This window comes from Sebastes fasciatus, chromosome 9, assembly GCF_043250625.1.
Source record: "Sebastes fasciatus isolate fSebFas1 chromosome 9, fSebFas1.pri, whole genome shotgun sequence".
Taxonomy (NCBI): Eukaryota; Metazoa; Chordata; class Actinopteri; order Perciformes; family Sebastidae; genus Sebastes; species Sebastes fasciatus.
This window is the reverse complement of record NC_133803.1, coordinates 914,353-935,937: the sequence shown is the minus strand read 5'-3', so window position 1 is coordinate 935,937 and position 21,585 is coordinate 914,353. Positions and strand designations below refer to the sequence as shown.

The 21,585-nt window shown below is 41.7% G+C and overlaps 1 protein-coding gene across 3 annotated transcripts in view; it reads left to right on the top strand.

Moving 5' to 3' along the window:
- The first annotated feature begins 3,068 nt into the window (after positions 1 to 3,068).
- piezo1 (piezo type mechanosensitive ion channel component 1 (Er blood group)) overlaps positions 3,069 to 21,585 on the top strand; it is a 172,776-nt gene continuing 154,259 nt past the window's right edge. For all 3 annotated transcript variants that reach the window (XM_074645453.1, XM_074645454.1, XM_074645452.1), the window contains exon 1: positions 3,069 to 3,745. In XM_074645453.1, the coding sequence (XP_074501554.1) occupies positions 3,682 to 3,745 (64 nt within the window). In that variant the 5' untranslated portion in view covers positions 3,069 to 3,681. The remainder of the gene's footprint in view (positions 3,746 to 21,585) is intronic.

Sequence of the window (21,585 nt, the reverse complement as noted above, 5' to 3'; positions counted from 1 at the left end):
ATAACAACAGGAGCATGGTCCATAAGGGCAATATGGCCTATTTCTACACGTTCAACTAAATGAGTACGACATCTAGAAACAAAAATGTAGTCAATGCGTGATGCTGACAAATGAGGCTGAGAGCGAAATGTATATTGCTTTGAAAGTGGGTTGTAATGTCTCCATATGTCCAAAAGATCAAATTCCTTATTAATATTTAAGATAGCCTTGGCATTTTTGGATTGAATTGTCTGAGAGGGAAGTCTGTCCATCATTGGGCATAATGCACAATTAAAGTCACCCCCTATTATCATATTCGTGCAATCCATATCAGCTAGTTGACTAAATAAGGATGCATAAAATGCTTCATCTTGGACATTAGGGGCATAGACATTTCCTAACCAAATATTTTCACCGTGTAGCACCCCTTTAACTAGAACGTATCTTCCTTCAGTGTCTTTACAGGAAGCTGTGACAGTAAATGGGAGATTTTTGTGTATCAGTATAATCCCACCCCTTTTACTTGTTGAATGTGATGAGAAGAAAATCTGACCAACCCATTCACTGAGATATTTTTTGTGCTCCTCATCATTTAAATGCGTTTCCTGTCAAAAAGCTATTTGAAACTCATCTTTTTTAAGGGAGTTCAGGACAGATTTCCTCTTTACCACATTATTAGAACCCCGAATATTCCATGTACTTATCTTAATAGTCATTGACAACAGGTTGTGTTATGAATTGCGTGCCACATAGAACCTCAGCATTTAAAAATAAGGTGGACCAGACAGCTTCAAGTGCAGAATGAGCACTGTTGAACATGGGAATGATTTCCAAGCAAGAACAGAACAGAAAGCTTGGAATCACTAAGAACTAAAAAAAAGAAGGAAAAAAAATCAGAAGAAGAAAAAAAAAACATTAAGGAAAAAACTTAAAGGAAAATAAAATCTAACCTTACCTAGTTGTACTTTAACCTTGTAGTAAGCACAGCTGTAGAGGATCAAGAACATGAGTATACACGCCCCTTACTGGATTGCAACAATTAGAATACCAGTGTAAGTTCAATTATGTGACAATACAGTGAGATAGGAGAAGCCTCGATGTGCAAAGGCACGTATTTCACGTCACTCTACATTCAGTACCTGAGGCAGTCTTGTTCTATCTAACCTCAAGCCAGAGGTTTATTTTGATGCGGGCAGCTTACTGGTATAGCCATTGATTTCATCCATAGACGCGAAGGAGGAGCTGGTGCCGTTGGGGTGAAAGATTCTGATGACAGCAGGGTACAAGAAGGAGTACTCCCAGCTTCTCTCAGTCATTTTTGAGCGTTTGCCGACTCCTTCCTCGTCCTCTCAACTTCTGTGGAGAAATCCTGATAGAAGGACGTGTTTCCACCTCCGATATTTATCGTGCCTCGGTTTCTTGCTGCATACAGGATTTTCTGTTTGTCAGTGTAGTTGTGCAGCCTCACCAGGGCGGCTCTCGGACCCTCCTTGCCGGCGGATCTCACTAGCGGTCCCGTACAGTGGGCTCTTTCAATCTTGATTCAGCACATCTTGTATCCACTTTTCAAAGAAATCGACGGGTGTTTTGCCCTCTGTACCTTCTTTCAGTCTGACAATCCTCACGTTCGGCAGCCGACTTTGGTTTTCAAAACTTTCCAGGCGATCTAATGCCTTCTTTAGCTGGACCTCCGGAGCTCCCACCCGGGGTGTAGTGGTAGCCGACACATCCTCCAATCTGATCGCTAACTGGTTTAATCATGTTAGCTAGTTTACTGTCCAGCGTCTTCTCTATATTAGCAGTGACAGTCTCCACAATTAATTTGCCTCGTTTCACATTTGGGTCTTCGTTGTCAGTAGGCTCATAGGCCGCATTGTCGTCCGGGTCAAGCTCATTGTCTTGGCTAGCATAGTTGACGTTAGCGTTAGCATTGCCGTTACCTCCTTTTTTACGTCCGTCTTTCTTCTTGTAGGTCTGGGAGTCGCAAAAAAGTTGTTGAGTGACATTATCAAAATATAGTGTACACCGGAGGTAGTTTTCCACTGGTAGGAAATGTGTTAAAAAATTATATTTACAGCAATCCAGCGGGGAGAGACCAAACTCCACGTCTACTCAGGTCGGCACATCACGTGATCCCCCCATTTATTTATTTTTTATATATACATTTGATATTTGATATTGCAATATATTGTTAATTGTTTTTTGTTTGTTTTATTAACAAAACAAACATACATTATTTCTCTATTGTTTTCTACCATTTCCATGTTCTTTTTAAATATCTATATTTTGTAATTTGCTTAATGAATTGTATATATGTGTATATATGTTTTTGTTTTTATTTTGTTCTTTTTTATTATTATTATTATTATTATTGAATTGACGCTTTGGCAATATTGTTCACCTGACAGTCATGCCAATAAAGCATATTGAATTGAGAGAGAGCGAGAGAGAGAGAGAGAGAGAGAGAGAGAGAGAGAGAGAGAGAGACACACAGAGAGAGAGACAGAGAGAGAGAGAGAGAGAGAGAGAGAGACAGAGAGCGAGAGAGAGAGAGAGAGAGAGAGACAGAGACACAGAGAGAGAGACAGAGAGAGACAGAGAGAGAGAGAGAGAGAGAGGGAGAGGGAGACAGAGAGAGAGAGAGACACACAGAGAGACACAGAGAGAGAGAGAGAGAGAGACAGAGAGAGAGAGAGAGAGAGAGAGAGAGAGAGAGAGAGACAGAGAGCGAGAGAGAGAGAGAGAGAGATGGAGACACAGAGAGAGAGACAGAGAGAGAGAGAGAGAGAGAGAGAGAGGGAGAGAGACACAGAGAGAGAGAGAGACACACACAGAGAGACAGAGACAGAGAGAGAGAGAGAGAGAGAGAGAGAGAGAGAGAGAGAGAGAGAGAGAGAGAGAGAGAGAATGATGTCCACACTAACCACAAAAAGCAGCCACTGGCTCCATGTTGGTCCAGTGCGTATCTGTACGCTGGGGGGCGCCACCGACACACACAATGTCATGTATTTTGGTGTGAGATCAGGCAGATATACATGGTGGTGAAGACCTATTGATAGATGTGGTCATCATGGCATTTTCAATAAGAAAGCCATTCTCACACAGTAATCTATAATAACCCAGACCGGCCTGATATTACCTTTAGATGAGGAGCCTGAACTTTATACAATTTATAGCAACTCTTAGTAATGTAGAAGTAGTTGATGGAGCAGCAGGGAGGTGACCAGCAGCAGTAGGAGCAGCAGCAGGGTGGAGAATAGCTCCTCTGTAGCTCCTCTATGAACGCCCTCCACACTCAGCAGCCTGTGAATCACATTTTCCACCTACCACTACCCAGTGACTCCAGACTGGGCCCCGCCGGAGGAACACACGCAACAAGAGCTCTCTTCCTCCCGACAACTTCACTGAACCGAGTCGGTGTGCTGCTGAAACACCCAGAACACAGCTTTAAACACACAACAGGACCGGGACCGGACCGGGACCGGGACCGGGACAGTCGACTGATCCAACTTCAACACTTTGCACTAAAGTTTGCTTTCCTTTTTTTGATGGAAGATCATGAGTATCGGATTAACGCTCTGTCCCAATCAACCCCGATGGAGCCGGATACGTTGGGTAACACGTGTCTGTGCCCTGATCAGTGCTAGTTATTGATCTATTGATCATCGGGGATTATTGAGTATTGATCCGGAGGCTGCTGACATGGATCTCCAGGTGATAGTCTGGCTCTTCTACAGCTGTCTGATGCCCACCGCGCTGCTAACAGGTAAATAACTTTCATTTGTCTCAATAACAGGAACAATGGACATGTGTCAAACTATTAATTTCCATCTACGTTGACGTCAGCAGTAACGTGGCCTCACGCTGGGCTGGGACTGCTGCAGCAGCTGGAGGCGAAACTGAAAAAGTTCGCAACAACTTGGTGTGTGGAGTGATAGGATAGGTAGTGGTAGGCTGCTAGTAGACAAGGATTTCACATGTCCTCTCTGTACCAGCACATAGGACATATGAGGGATTTAGAGACCTCAACTAAGTAGATCAAAAGCACTTGTCAGTCTGTGTGGAAGAAGTGTTGTTGTCGCTTCCCATGGGCGAACTTTGTTGTGGTGAAATGCGATAGTGAGAACGGGTGAAGCTGTGGAAAAAATTAAATATATTCCAAGTTATCACTGCTTTGGGGTTGGAATATTAGCCGAATGACTGCAGTTGTTGCAGTTGTATTTAACAGGTCATACGTTATTTTCTACCAAGTTTGCGGGTTAGCTGATAAGCACAGGACTCCTAAAGTGACTGATATTTCAGTGAGGTTCGGCGGGGATGAACTGTGCTCAGCCTGTCCAAGAGCGAATGTGACCCGTGATGCACATTACGCTTCACATGAAACGTTACTAGTTTATGTGGGCAATCGATGATCTTTCTCTTTCTTTTCTATCTATCTATCTATCTATCTATCTATCTATCTATCTGTCTGCCTGTCTGTCTGTCTGTCTGTCTACCTATCTATCTATCTATGTTTCAATATGACTTAATCTTTGTGTACGGAGCATACTGGTGGTGTTTCCATATTGAGTGTGTGTGTGTGTGTGTGCGTGTGTCTCCTGACAGGATGTCACCAGCTACAGAACTGGTAGTGTTTCTGTCAACAGTTTCACGAGTTTCTACTGAGTCACAGGAAGTGAAAGATGCCAGTGAAGTTGCCAAGACACACACATCCAGTCTGCAGCTGGAACATAGAGCAATAAAGACAATAAATAAACAGTCTAATAAAGTAGTCCCATATTGCACTGCAGTGCTGGACAGCAGTAAAGTGGGACCGCTCGCTAGTCGGCACAAGAAATACTAGTCGTTAAACTTATTATTATTATATTAATGTACACATTTAAATTAGCCTACATATTGACCTTACATAAAGCCTTCGGGTTTCTGGGATCCACCATCTCCCAGGTCCTCCAGTGGATGTCCAACACATGGCCACCAAACAGGAACGGAACGGACTACAACGGACAGTCAGGACTGCAGAGAACATTCTGCCCTCCATCCAGAGTAGGGTTATTATAGTAGCATAAACTAAAACCAAAATAGTAATAAGTAGTGAAAAATATTGTTAGTAAACTGAAACTAAATAATACAAAAAATTCCTTTAAGAGAAACTAAACAAACAAAAACACACTAAAACCAGGCTACTGTAAAACTAAAACTAAATATATGAAAACTAAACTAAAACTATCAAACACACTCTGAAAACTAAACTAAAATTAAATCAGAAAGTCAAAACTAAAATGAAATATAACTAATTGAAAATTCAAACTATTATAATCTTCCTCCAGAGTCAGGAAATGGATTACCCTCACACGGGAGGATTTATCGGACGTCTATGGATCACTACTACCATCAACAGGACAACATGGACTCCAGCAGCACATCCACCAAACCGTAATCTTCATCTCTGGACAGAGATGTCCCGTCCAGGGTTAATAAATAACTTGATCTTCTTGTGTCGCTTCTCAAAGAAATAAAAGAGCTCAGGTGTAGCTTGGAATTTGCCCTCAATCATATAACAGACCGTTGCTATGTATAACAAACTGTTGCTATGGACCCAGCTCTGATGTCGGACTCTGGAGGACCGTTTTTGTGTCAAATTATTGATTTCTTCAGTCAGTAGCCGTGTAATAAGCGGGATAATGTACAGCTAGCGGGTCATTGTTGTGAAAGAATCCCGACAGGGTGATGAGAGACCCCTCTGCAGCATCGCCCTGTCGGGGATTCTTTCACAACAATGACCGGCTCGCTGTACATTATCCCTTACTTATTATGGAATATAGAAATGTAGTTTTGGTTTTGACTGCCATCAACCAACATTTCAGTACGTTTTCAGTATAACAGGGAAAATAATAAAAAAATATATAATAAAATCAAATTTGTCATTTATTTTGAAAAATGTAAACATTCAGCCATCACTCGTTGGTCATAATTCTAGATCAGGTATCAGCCAAAGATGACCTGTCTCCATTAAATCCTGTTTCTTAGTCATTGTTGTTATACGAATATCTAACCCAGCTGCATTAACAGTTACAGCCTCAGTTGAGCTACACAAAGAAGGATTGTAATCAGAGTACAGATTTTAAAGTGAACGAACCAAAAAGAGCGCTGGTATTCTGCGTTTGTGTATCAGAAGAGATCAAACTGGGATCTGCCTCCCTCATATCAGATATTACAGAGAGAGTGTTGTGTGTGTTGTGTATGAGTGTTGCTAAGCCGGTGAGTCAGAGCTATTCCACATCAGAGCCGTTTAACAAGACTTCATGGCTCAGTGAGAAATACTCTGAGAGAGTGTGAGCTGTGGGCCAGAGAGAGGAGTGGTTCACCAGTTCTTTCTCCGTCCAGACACAGATGTGATAATCCTTCTATCTGGGCAGCGTCAGGACAACGAGCTGGAGCTCTCCTGACTCTTCTTCCCAAAGACCTTAAACTCCACAACCTTTTATTGACTCTTCAGAGCTCAGTCACATTTTCCTACGTGCTGGCTCCTTTTTCCTCCTCAGCTCTAACGGTGAAGACATGCTGTTGCATGTTTGAGCCAGCGTGCTGAGAGTGTGGCACATTTGGAGAGTTCAGAGCCAGGACAGTATCTGCTCCAAGGCTCTGACGGGCCTGTAATGGAGCATTAACTCATGGAATATCTGACCACAGAAGAGACTTTCTGGGAAACGTAGACGCTGTGTAAACATGTGTAAACCAGGACAGACATGTAACTCCACTGTAGGGGTGACAGGTGAACAGCTATCAGTGTATTCTAACACCAGGTCTAGACATCTGGAGTGAAACATTCTGAAGTAAAGAATGACATCTATTGTACTGCAGTGAGACACTGGCTGCTTGGGCCAGTCTGATAACGGACAGTTTCCACAGAATATAAAAGGAGTGAACAGGAGGCCTGTTTCAGCTATCAGAGAGAATGTCTTTGACATGTGAAATGCACGGAGGCCAACTCTACTGCACGTTTTATCTGAATATACTACTTACTGGCTTCTACTTGACTGGCAGTGTTTGCTGAGTCTGCAGTCACCAGACTGATTAAGAATAATGAACCATGTGGTTGTTCCTCTACCTGTTGTCTCATGTCCCTCATCACAACCAAACTTTATCTGTCAAACTCACCAGCAACAGATCATATACAGTCTCACATCATTCCACCATATTACATGATCCTTATCAGCAAACTGTGTGATACAGTTGAAAGCTCCAGTACAAGCAGGGGGATGAGTTATTGTGTTTCTTATTTAACCAGTTTCATTTCTGTGTCTTGTGTATGCAATTATTATTATTATTTCAGTACTATATGTATTGTTTTTTTGTTCATTTTGAAACAACAGAACAAACATTCACCGATAATAACATTCTCCGTACAAAGAATCTTAACAAACACAATATTAATATAAAATAAGCCATTATAGATACAGGAAAAACATACATATACAAATAAATAAATTGTATGTATATATACTGTATATGCGTATGTATGTATATATAAATAAATAACACTCACACACACATTCATATTTAACCCCAGATGTATGAATGACACCACAATATGCAATTAGAACGCCTTTCTTGCTTTTGTCATGTCATTTGTACGCCATGTAGTCTGTACGTGTAGTGATAAATATGAATATTCAGTGGTCAGAGTCAGTGACAGAATAAAAAGAGAGGGGATGTGAATGGTCCAACAAACACAGGACCGGTGTTTTGTTCTGCCTCTCACCAGCGACAGCTGTGGCCAGAGGCATCATGTTTACGGCTTGTCCGTCCGTCCGGACCATTCGATATCTCAGGAACGCCTGGAGGGAATTTCTTCAAATTTGGCACAAACATCCACCTGGACTCAAGGGCGAACTACTTCAATTTTGGTGGTGTAATGTCAAAGGTCAAGGTCACTGGGACCTCACATCTGTCCCATTCTCGTGATATCTCGGGAACGCCTTGAGACAATTTCTTCAAATTTCGAACAAACGTCCACCTGGATCAAGGATGACCTGATTAGATTTTGGTGGTCAAAGGTCATTGTGACCTCACAAAACACGTTTTTGGCCATAACTCAAGAATTAATTTGCTAATTATGACAATTTCACACAAATGTTATAACAGGATAAAATGATGAAGGGATGACATTTCGGACAGACATGGCTGTGAACTGACACTTGGCTTGAGCTTCTCTGTGCTTTGTTGACATCAGCAGGTCGGCCACACACGCCTTTTAGTGTATATTAGATAGATCGATAGATAGATCGATAGATAGATAGGTAGATAGTAACTTTATTGACCCCGAGGGAAATTCAAGTTTCCAGCATCACAATTCCATAGTGCAAAAACATGTTAGTAAAAAGGCAGTAAAAAAGTTAGTAGTGCAAAGTACAAAGTAAAAAAAAATATACCAGATATAAAAATACAAGATGAAGAAGAAAACTGTTAAAACTGAATATAGTGCAGAGTAACAGCTGTGATACACGACTATTAAAAAAGTGAATATAGTGCAGAAGAGACTGTTAAAAATGAGTATAGTGCATTATTATCTGCCCTGTAGACCGTCCTCCTTTGTCCCCCCCCCCCTCTCCATAGAGAGGTGTTGTACAGTTTGATGGCTCAGGGGACAAAGGATTTCCTGGGTCTGTCTGTGGAGCACTTGGGGAGCAGCAGCCTGCCGCTAAACGAGCTCCTCTGTTTGGTGATGACGGCGTGCAGAGGATGGCTGGCGTTGTCCAGTATGGCCAGCAGTCTGTTGAGTGTTCTTTCCTCTGCCACCGTCACCAGAGAGTCAAGCTCCATGCCGACCACAGAGCAGGCCCGCCTGATCAGCTTGTCCAGCCTCGAGGTGTCCCTCTTAGTTGTACTGCCCCCCCAGCACACCAAAGTGTAGAAAAGGACGCTGGCGACCACAGATTGGTAAAACATCCGCAGGAGTTTTGTGCAGATGTTAAATGATCCCAGCCTCCTCAGGAAGTACAGTCTGCTTTGGCCCTTCCTGTAGAGGTGGTCAGTGTTTATTGTCCAATCCAGTTTGTTGTTCAGCTGCAGCCCGAGGTACTTGTAGGTACCCACGACCTCCACCTCGTTCCCATCGATCTGGACCGGTCCTGGGGGTGGTCTGGACTTCCTGAAGTCTATGACCATCTCTTTGGTTTTTGAGGTGTTGAGCTGCAGGTGGTTGGAGTGACACCAGGTGACGAAGTCCCCCACCAGGCTCCTGTACTCCTCCTCCTGATCACCCCCAACACATCCCATAATGGCCGTGTCGTCGGTGAACTTCTGAATGTGACACGACTCAGAGATGTAGTTGAAGTCCGCCGTGTAGAGGGTGAAGAGAAGGGGGGCCAGTACAGTCCCCTGTGGAGCACCGGTGTTGCTGACCACAGTGTCAGATGTGATGTCCTTCAACCTGACATACTGTGGTCTGCCGGTGAGGTAGTCCTTGACCCAGGTCACCAGGTGTGGGTCCGCTTGCATCCTGGCCAGCTTGTCCTGTAGTACACGGGGCTGGATGGTGTTGAAGGCGCTGGAGAAGTCAAGAAACAAGATTCTGACTGTGCCACCTCCCTTGTCAAGGTGCAAGTGGGCCCGGTGTCGGAGGTAGAGGACTGCATCCTCCATCCCGACATTCGCCTGGTAAGCAAACTGCAGTGGATCCTGAGCATGCTGCACCTGAGGTCTGATGAGGTTGAGGAGGAGCCGCTCCATGGTCTTCATCATGTGTGACGTGAGTGCCACACGTCAGTGCATGTGAGCGGGCCCCACTGGCTAGCTATGCACTGCTCTCATACAGCGGTTACAGCTGATAACGCTGTCGGTCACGAAAGCGTAGCGGCCCCCTTCTGGTTCCCCCCAGGTTAACACTGTTAGCTCTGTCAGCACTGGTAGCACTGTTAGCTGTTAGCTCGGCTCAGCCATGTTGAGAGCCGTATGGAGGCAATGGATGTGCCTTGAGTTCCATATAGAGAACCTTTAACCAAAGTATTATTGTTTCTATAACTAATTTCTATCTGCCTTTACTAATGAACTGTTGAAATAGCACACAGAATCATGGTATGTACTGTCTACGGTCTGCAGCTTCCACACTCCATTGTTGAATACTATACATTTCATGTCATTTCTGGTGTTAACAGACCAATTACAGTGTTTGCTGACCTTTCTTTTAGACCAGGGGTGTCAAACTCATTTTAGCTCAGGGGCCACATGGAGAAAAATCTATTCTCAAGTGGGCCGGACCGGTAAAATCATGGCATAATAACTTAAAAATAACGACAACTTCAGATTATTTTCTTTGTTTTACTTTGGTCCAAAATAGTACAAGCACATTCTGAAAATGTACACATCACAAATAATCCTCTTGACAAAACACTTCAAGTTAGTTGAAAATTCTGAGGAAAAAATTGGTGCAATTTCAAGAACACAATGCCTCAGTGATTGGAACTTAAACTTCGTCTCAGTGTATCTACAAAGCCATTAAACTTTAAGTCACAGCCTATCTGGGATTGAACAAAATACGAAATAAATAATAAATAAATAAAACAACTCTTCTAGGTATCAAATACCTCATTTGTCATTTCCACATATTAATCCTGTGCTAACTCAACAAACCATACAAACTGAGGTAGAAACTATTCAAGAGGGTTGAGTTACTCCCTGCCTTGTAGGCTAAACTATTTATTGATAGAAAAATAAAAGCTGTGCAATGCATGAACAATTTCAACAAACCAAACTTATGAATTGAAGTGACTGACATTATTACAGTAAATCACACACTGTTCACTTTCTTTAAATTTCCACAGAAGACAATCATTTTCACAGAACTATATCAGGGTGCAGTGTCTCATGCAGCATTTTAAGTGGGATTACCCATTGTTTATTTCACTCCTGAAACCTGGCATCTTTGAGCTTTCACAAGTGCATCAATATCAGGCGTCACATCCTGAGTGGCAGCCAATTTCAGGATGTTGTTCGTGAGCCTTGAGCGCAGATTTGTTTTATTAATGCTCATTACAGAGAAAACTTGCTCACAAAGATATGTGGTTCCAAACATGCACAACACTTTTGCAGCAAGGGCTGTCAAGTTGGGGTAACGTGGCAAGAGATACTGATAAAATGTGTCCAAGCCAGCTGCAGCAAATTTGCCCTTCAAATCTGAGTCACACTGCAAGTCTATTATTTCAAGTTGGATGTTGACGGGCAGATTAGAGGCATTCGCGGTGAATGGCGAGCAAAACACTTTGAAGTCTTTCTCCAGTTCACCAAAAATCTGAAAACGTTGCTCAAACTCCCGCAATAGTCCCGTTATTTTATCTTTGAACCGCTTCATGTCTGCGGCATGTTGGGTCGCGCACACATCTTTCAGACAAGGAAAGTGAGCTGCATCACCACCTGCGAGTTGCGTCTCCCACAATGACAGCTTCAACTTGAACGCACATATGCTGTCATAATACTGCGTGACAACTTTGTTGTGCCCTTGCAGCATTTTGTTCAAGTTATTCAAGTGCTCTGTAACATCCACCATTAATGCAAGGTCCTGCATCCATTCTGTGGACTGAAATTCTAACACTGGTTTGCCCTTTTTTTCCATGAACTGTTCAATTTCCTCTCGTAATTCAAAGAAACGCCTCAGCACAGCACCTCGGCTTAACCATCTTACCTCGGTGTGGTATGGCAGCCTATAGTTGTGGCCTTTCTCCCTGAGAAGGCTGTCAAACTGACGGTGATTCAGGCCTCTGGATCGGATGAAATTAACAGTTTGGACGACCACCTTCATGACGTTATCCATCTTTAATGACTTGCAACACAAAGCCTCCTGATGCAAAATACAGTGAAAAGTCCAAAAATCACGTTCTCCATTTGCAGTCTGCACTTTCTCTCTGAACTTTGTCACAACACCTGCTTTTTTCCTGATCATTGAGGGCGCACCATCTGTACCAAGGCTGACAGCGCGGGACCAGTCCACTCCGACCCTGTCCAGGGCGCCGACGAGTGCGGTGAAAATATCAGCTGCTGTTGTGGTATCCGTCATTGGCACCAACTCCACGAACTCCTCGGTGACGGTCAAAGTGTCATCAACTCCACGGATGAATATGGCCAGTTGCGCAACATCTGTAATGTCAGTGCTTTCGTCAATTGCAACTGAAAACGCAATAAATGACTTTACTTTGCGCTTCAATTGGCTGTCCAAATCCGCCGAAAGATCAGAAATCCTGTCTGCAATTGTGTTTCTTGTCAGGCTGATATTTGAAAAAGCCTGGCGCTTTTCAGGGCACACAATCTCCGCAGCCTTCAGCATGCATGTTTTCACAAATTCCCCCTCACTAAATGGCTTTGAAGCCATTGCAATTTCATTAGCAATAAGATAGCTAGCTTTCACTGCAGCGTCACTGATTTCTCGGCTATGAGTAAACACAGACTGCTGTTTCTTCAGACCCGCCAACAATTCATTCACCTTCTCTCTTCTCTGTTGTCCTTGAAGGTTGTTGTATTTGTCGGCATGAAGAGTCTCATAGTGGCGACGAACGTTATATTCTTTCAGCACTGAAACTTGCTGTAAACACAACAAACACACAGCTTTCCCATTCACTTCCGTGAATAAATAGGAGGATGACCATTTTTCTTGGAACAGTCTGCACTCTGCGTCCACTTTTCTCTTTTTTGACAGAGACATTTTGGGGCAATGAGGGTGCCAAAGCACGTAATGTTCAAATCAGGCAGGCAGAATGACAAGCTAGCTCCGGACTAGCTGTAGCCTACTTCCTTAGCCCCGGTATAAACAGTTTGCTTGCCTAACAGAATTGGGATAAAATTGGTTATTTGTCCCCCATAACAAATTAACAAAAATCAAAATTAAAAGCTGTATTTATTCTTAATCAACTGAATTAAATCATAAAATGCATTTTTTTAACTCTTTTTGAAATTAAATTCATCAATATATTCATCAACAAAATCGCTTATATTGGTTCCTCTACGCTTGATCCATTTTTCAAGACATTCCATGTGCTTTCAATACTTTGTGTATGTACTTCTGGGTTGTTTGGATCTACAAAGTTTTTAGAGTGATTTATTGTCCTGTGTATGTACCCCATTTTTCTTAATATTGAAGTAAGATTTCCAGCAATCAGAAATGATTATTGAACCAGGAGCAATATGTTTCTCAATTAAATCCAACAAAGTTTGTTCTTTTCTATCAGGTACATGGACTAAAAATCTCTTTTTTGTTTCCCTGTAAACCCCACCAAACATCCACTCCGTTTTTAGTATTTATCCTCTGTTATACTTTCTACGCGATATAACAGTTTCATCGATCTCGATCCTTGCTGCAGCGGCCCAGGGTTCGAATCCGACCTGTGGCCCTTTCTGCATTGTCATCCCCTCTATCTCCCCCTTTCACCACTATCACTGTCAAATAAAGGAAAAAGACCAAAAAAAAAAATCTTAAAAAAAAAAAAAAAAATTGCAGCTCCTTTTTATGCTTTGCAAAATCATCTCGCGGGCCGGATTAAACCCGTTCGCGGGCCTGATCCGGCCCGCGGGCCGTACGTTTGACACCCCTGTTTTAGACCATTCATCAGGCCAAATTTCAGCTTGGACACTGAAAATGTTTCCATGAACGTCCATATATACATAACATGTACACACAGGAGACCAATGATTTTAACATCAACTACCCGTAAGCACCACCATCACAACACACTATAATTAGACTGTGTGTGTGTGTGTGTGTGTGTGTGTGTTGTATGTGTGCGTGTGTGTGTTTGTGTGTGTGTTGTATGTGTATGTGTGCGTGTGCGTGTGTGTGTGAGAGAGAGAGAGAGAGAGAGAGAGAGAGAGAGAGAGAGAGAGAGAGAATGAGTGTAAATTATAAATGTCTGTTTGGCCCTTTTCTTTCCACAAAAACAGGAAAGCTGGTCAGCATGGATTCAACTATGCACGCACACACGCACTCATGCAACAAAAGGCTGAGTTGGACAGCACCGTCATCACATGTAGCTTCACTGCTCTCAGCTTTAATGCTTTACACAGCCGACTTGCTGCTATTTCCTCTCTCTGGGAGGTGTGGAATAAAACACATTATGAGTGAATGTAGAGTTGCTGCCTTTAGCAGCGGTTGGGGTGAGAGAGTCTCTGACAGTGTTGCTGGTAATTCATGCCCGTGCACTGCCTCGGATATATTCATCATAAAAGGAATGGACAAGAGGAATGTGAAATCCACATTTTCCAGCCAGTTCACAGCGTATATGGTTTCACCTCTTTAAGCCGAGTCCTGTCTGCAGGATCCATTGAGTCAAATTAAAGCGTTTTCAAAGGAATACTTCACCCCCAAAATGATCATTTGTATATCAATAACTCACCCCGTGTTACCTTGAATTCTTGAAGAAAACATAGTTTTCCTCTCATGAAGAATCAAAAAACAGAGAAAAGTCTTGGTGAATTGAAGTAAATGGGGACCGCGTTTAACAACAGCAAAAATAAATCCAAACATCTGTTTACGTTCTCTCACACAACTCGTGCAGAATAATCCACACCGTGATGGCCTGGATGCCTTGCCACATGCGTCACTGTTGGAAGTGCTCCTCAACCCTTAGCTTGTGGTGGTGCTTAGCCCTTTTCAGGTTAGCCCTGGATGAACTGTGGGCCTGAACGCAACCTGATTTAATAGTAGTGTAGCAGTAGGCAAACCTCTCATCTCCTCCTCATCACCTCTTCATCCACAGCTTCTGGTTCAGGGAAGTTGTTCTTCAGGGTGCTGTTAGTGTTGATATAGAGTCAGTGTCCATATCCAGGGTGGCCTGAATGGCAAACACACTTCAGTCTGGTCCAAGGCCTTGTCTCCTCTATTGGGACAGCAGACATGTCAGGTCGGAGTGGTTGAAGTCACCCACAACAATAAATGATGCCTCCCGGTGTAAAGTCTGTTATTTTCTGATTGCAGCATGCAAGCTGAGGCTCAGGGGTCATCCTTTAATCACAGGGTTGGTGGTTTAATGCCCGGCTCCTCCTGGCCACATGTTGCAGTGTCCTTGAGCGAGACACTGACCCCCATGTTGCTCCCCGGGTGCTTTACAGCAGCCCACTGCTCCTAACATGTTTAGGATGGGTTAAATGCAGAGGAGGCTGGTCCATAGAGGTTGTTGTTCCTCTTCTATTTCTCCTCTATTTTTGAGAGCAAAGAGGGAGATCAAAATATTAAAAAGAGTAATTGGTTGAAATAAACCATTACCAAATCTCAGTATCATTTAGAAAATATTTTTTCTCTCTTCTATCAATTTATTGTATTTCATTTTTTCATGCTAATCTGTTATTGGCCAAAACACGCAAAATGACACTCAAAGGGAGGACATGGAGAGAGAAGTAGAGAAAGAAGAAGTAAGATGATACCATGGCTTGGTTTTCCTCCTGTCCTCACCACTGATCTCAGTCATCAGCCACCGCTGATCTCAGTCATCAGCCACCGCTGAATTCAGTCATCAGCCACCGCTGATCTCAGTCATCAGCCACCGCTGATCTCAGTCATCAGCCACCGCTGATCTCAGTCATCAGCCACCGCTGATCTCAGTCATCAGCCACCGCTGAATTCAGTCATCAGCCACTGCTGATCTCAGTCATCAGCCACCGCTGATTTATTCCTTCTGACTGCTTTTTTTTTTTTTTTGCAAGTACTTGAAAACTGGAATAGGGAAATTATTTTAAATGCTCATCCCTAGTGTATAGTAGCCTGTAGGCTGCCCGTCCAATCAGAAGTTGGAAACAGTTCTGTTATTTTCTCTGCTACTTTGCCATTGGCTGAACAAAAAAAAAAAAAATTCGTAACTTTTGATTGACAGCCCTGCCCATGGTCCACCGCTGGCCTTACCTCAACCAGTAATTAGTTAATTAGCAGGTCCTCATCCTAAACTGGTTGTATAGCCCTGGACCAGTATAGCAGGCTGATTACAGACTGGGAGAACTGAGCTTCCACACCAACCACTGACTCAGGAACTCCCTCACATACTGTATACACTCACTTCTATTCACTTCTATTCAAAGTGGCTTTATTGTTGCCAAAGCATCAACATACAAAATACAAATACACAATAATATGAAGTTAATTATGAATGTTAACACAACATTACAATTGTTATATATTAATGATATATTACATAGAGATATTAGATAGCTATAGATATGCCTTGTCTCCTTCTCCTAGGAGGATCTTTGATCCTTATATCGTTGAATGTTTTAGTGCATCTCTGTCTCACCCTCACCTGTCCAACACTGACCACATATTCTGTTTTCTCTCGGTCGCCAGGATCTTTGGTGTCTTCCTGTTTCTATTTCCAGTTTGTGGTCCCTGAGCCTGTCCTCGGTTCGGATCTGTCTCTGCTTCCTCTCTCTGACAGTAGAGACATATTGTGACTGTTCATCAGATTACATTCTGATCTAAATAGTCAATAGTTTCCTTTACATTGTGTTATAATGAGTGTTCCTCTGGTTGGTGTTGTTGTGAGGCTGCTCACAGTGTGTCTGAGAAGGGGACTCTGTTCTGGGCTCAGCTCTTGGGTCTGGAGGGGTCTCGGGTTCTGGATTTAAGGTGGTTTCAAAAGTTGAGTGCTCTCTTTTAAATGTGAACTCTTAGTACAGTTTCTGTGTGTGTGTAACATGTACTATGTGTATATGTAAATCTTGTGTTGTGTCTGCCAGTGGGCAGAGCTCTGATGACTGAGTGGACTGGGCCCCACACTTCACTACTGTACAGAGCAATGAGCTGGACGATACTGTCAAATATTATAAACCACATTTCAATTTGAATATGGAAATTATAAAATGTATAAAAAGCTCCTGGAGGAGACAGTAGAAGCAGGTCATCACCTCACCTCTCTATGTAGGAGGGAGAGGCCAGGACCAGCACATCAATCCAACTTTATGTACACATTAAATAAAGCTGACCAACACCTCTTCATTCTCTGGGTGAACAATTCAGTTTGTTTGTCTATTTTCTAAATACATTGATTTAATTCTTTTGATTCTGCCCCCAATACCAGAATGTAGAAGTTTACAGTAGAGTCAAACACACAAAAACACAAAAACACACTCTCTATCACTACCAGGGTCTAAAAGACAGAGGGGGTCAATTTGTGATTTGTGATATTGGGCTGTATGAATATATAATATAAATCTCTCTCTCTCTCTCTCTCTCTCTCTCTCTCTCTCTCTCTCTCTCTCTCTCTCTCTCATTTTTCAATTCAATATGCTTTATTGGCATGACTGTTAGGTGAACAATATTGCCAAAGCGTCAATTCAATAATGATGGGTTACGGTCTCAGGACACGATGCTCGTGACTGTTCCCAGAGTTCGGACTGAGTTGGGAAAGAAGGCCTTTATGTTTTCTGCACCATCTGTATGGAATAACCTGCAAAATGAACTAAAACTCCAGGACCTAGTCACTCTAAATGAATTTAAAGGCAAGGCGAAATCTATAGAAACGAACTCAATCGATAACTCTACTTGTTTTGATTGAAATAGGATTATATGGCTTTCCTGCACGTTTACGGTACGGCACCTTTGAGCTGATCTATTGTTTTTTTAATGTTTGTGTATGAAACTGTTTGTCCTGCTGCCATTCTCGGCCAGGTCGCTCTTGAAAAAGAGATTTTAATCTCAATGGGTCTAAACCTGGTTAAATAAAGGTTAATGAAAATGAAAAAAAATGGAGAACAAAATAAAAACAAAAACATATATATACATATATACAATTCATTAAGCAAATTACAATATATATTTAAAAAGAACATGGAAATGGTAGAAAACAATACAGAAATAATTCAAGTTTGTTGTGTCAATAAAACAAACAAATAAAAAACAATTAACAACAACATATTTTAATATCAAATGGCAATTAAAAACCCCCCAAAACAAACCATTAAGTAGAGGAGTAAATAAAAGGCAGAGTGTGAGTTACATCTATTATGTGTTGTTGTGGTTGTCTCTTAGGCTGTGACATGCACTGACATATCCTGCAGCTTCTATGCTGATGACACTATTTTCTCCAAGTAGATGTTGTATTTTATTTTGGTCAGAGAGGGAATCAAAATCTTGGAGTTTACATTTAATTTTTGTAAAGAATTTTTTCCTAATTTCTTCATATGTGCTACATTGTAGCAGGAAATGTTGCTCTGTCTCCACCTGTCTCTGGACAGAGCTGACACAGCCTGTCTTCTCTAGGCAGCCAGGTCTGCCTGTGTCGGCCAGTCTCTCTGGCCAGGCTGTGATCACTGAGTCTGTACATAGTCAATGTCTTTCTCTGTTTCTGGTCAGTCACGGTGGTCAGATAGTCTGCCACTGTGTACTGTCTGTTTAGAGCCAAATAGCATTGAAGTTTGTGTTGAGGTTTTGTGGTAGATGTCCAATAGTTGATATCATTTTCTTTAGCTCTAGTTCGGTTGGTCTAGATAGTGTGAGGGCTGTCCTCAGGCCTTGTGCTGTTAGAAGAGGTGAGCCTCAGGACCAGCTGGCTGAGGGGACTCCTCTCTATGTTCTCCTCTTGGTGATGGAGAGCTTTGTAATGGTAGGAGTTGGGCTCACTTGTTTTTAGGTGGTTGTAGAATTTGATGGCTCTTTTTTGCATCCTAATTAAAAGGGGAAATTGGCCTAATTCAGCTCGGCATCCATTGTTGGGGGTGTTCCTGTGGACTCTGAGAATGCTCTTGCAAATCTCAGCGTGTAGGGTTTCCATTGGGTGTTTGTCCCATTTATCAAAGTCTTGATTTGCAAGAGGACCCCACACTTCACTACCATACAGTAGAATTGGTTCAATTATAGATTTGAATATTTTGAACGGGATTCTTACAGGTATATCTTATGTTTGATGACTTTTTAATTGCCCTCTCTCTCTCTCTCTCTCTCTCTCTCTCTCGCACGCACGCACGCACGCACGCACGCACGCACGCACGCACGCACGCACGCACGCACGCACGCACGCACGCACACACACAGTCTCCACAAAGCCTAAGTATACAGTAGCTGTTGGTCATAAAGAGGATAGTGTGATGAATGAAAATTGCCAGCTGGTCACAGAACAGCTCTGAACGTTGCTGACTGGACCAAAGTCAAAGAAAACCAGCTGAAACACAACAAGCTTGAATGCAGCATGACTATGATCTAAAGCAGCTTCATGACACATGTTGAGCTGTCAGTTTAACAGCAGCCTGCTCAGATCTTAACATGATACGTCTGTTCTGCTGGACTGTATTTGATCATTTTCTATAACTATGTTGTTGGATGTCAGAGCTTCAGCTGCAGTCAGTACCGGCCAGTTTGGGGCCGTCGGTGAGCGTCTGTCTAGTTTTTGCAGTGATAAACGGATGCTCCCTACATCTGCACCTTTCTGTATTAACCTTTTAATGCTCTGGGTACACAACAGCCTCACTAACACTTGTAAACTGCTGATACAGATATTGACAATGTAGAGTTAAAAACATGATATCTGTAATAAGATAATAATAAGATGGCCAAACTGATCTATCTTTTGGTCCCTTGATTCTCACCTTAGGGATGAGAGAGGGATTGAAGGAGAACTCTTCCAGTGGCCCGCATGCTCTTTATTAATGTGACTATTAGAAGGTTCCAGTACTACAACAACACAAGGATACGAACACTAAGACAGTGACCATTGTAGTTTATAGGAATCTGTTGCCATGCCAACGCCATGGCTCATCTAGTCTCTGAAAGGGCCTGAACCCGACCTGTACCTGCTCCTCTCAGATCTGACCCAACTAAACCTGCCTGGTACTGCCAAGACCCGAACACAACCTAAGAACAAGGCTACACTGTAAATGAAAACTATTCTTTTTTTTTACAGCTTTTCTCAAGAAATTTTAAATTTTGTTCCCTGTATTTCAAAATGACAGAAAAAAAGTAACAATTATAATGATTAACTGTTTATTGAAATGTGTCTTGTGTTTTAACAAAACAATTCTGTATAAATAGAATACATTAAATATCTGTTTTTTAACAGCTTTTGAATGCTAATTTGAACAAAACTAACCGTAAAATTAAAGTATTCTTTACTGATAAAAGTAGCAAGATTTTCTGTAATTTTACAAAATATTACCGATATATCACTGTCAAATACATACAAATACTGTTATTAATCTATTTAAAAGTGTATAATTGGAAGAAAATAGATGCCTAAAGAAAGAAATATTTTGTAATTTTGCATAACTTTAGCACTACTTTACATACATAAACTGAAAAAACACAGGTATTGACTATTCTATGAGACAGCTGACTTCCTCTGTATTGCTACATTATTTTAGATTTAAAGATTTTATTGTTAAATAAGTGCATGTAATAAAAACTGTTAAAAACCATAAAGTTAAATTTTAAAAAGTTATTAACTGTGCTTTATGCTTCCTTACATTTATATGACTGGTAAATCAAGCATAAATTACCCATCACTACATTCCCCAATACACAGAAAAAGGTATTACAGTCCATCCGTGCAACATGTTGGGTGCACATTACTACCAGAGCACCACACAGATAGAAAATTATGCTATAACCCACCAGCCACCACATACAGCAGACATGTGGCTATGCCATCATAACTAGGTCATATGTCAGCATTCACTGCAGGAAAACCTCATGTGACCATTCACTTATGATTTTTTTTTTTTTTTTTTTTAAAGTTATTTTTTTTGGGGGCATTTTTCCATTTTTATGACAGGACAGTGGATAGAGTCTTGAAAGGGGGGAGAGAGAGAGTGGATGCGGAAAGGGCCACAGGCCGGATTCGAACCCGGGCCGCCGCGGTCAGGACCAAGCCTTAATACATGGACGCCCGCTCTACCAACTGAGCTAACCCAGGCGCCCGTCACTTATGATTTCTAAGTACAAAGACAAAGTAATTACTAATCAGTCATAGACCTGTAAGGTGTGACCTAAATTGTATACCCAAATAAGTCATTCCTGATCCATCCCATTTCCAGTTTAGTGTGAAAATGAATGGGGTCAATAACCTATTATAAGGTTGTTTCTTCTTCAAAGACAAAGTAATATGCTGGCTTTGAAATTTCTTACAAATAAGAAAGAAATGATCTATCAACAGCATCAGACCAGAGCAAGGGATGGCATGGTGGAATAATATAATAGTGGAGAATAAAGTCATAACTTTACGAGAAAAAAAGTCTGAATATTACAAGAATAAAGTCATAACTTTACGAGAAAAAAATCAGAATATAACGAGAATAAAGTCATAATATTATGAGGAAAAAGTCGTAATATTATGAGAATAAAATCAAAACTTTACGAGAAAAAAGTCGTAATATAACGAGAATAAAGTCATAATATTATGAGGAAAAAGTCGTAATATTATTAGAATAAAGTCATAACTTTACGAGAAAAAAGTCGTAATATAATGAGAATAAAGTCATATTACGAGAAAAAAGTCTTAACTGTACGAGAAAAAGTCGTAATATTACGAGAATAAAGTCTTAACTTTACGAGAAAAAGTCATAATATAACGAGAATAAAGTCATAATATTCCGAGAACAAAGTCGTAATGTTACGAGAATAAAGTCATAACTTTACGAGAAAAAAGT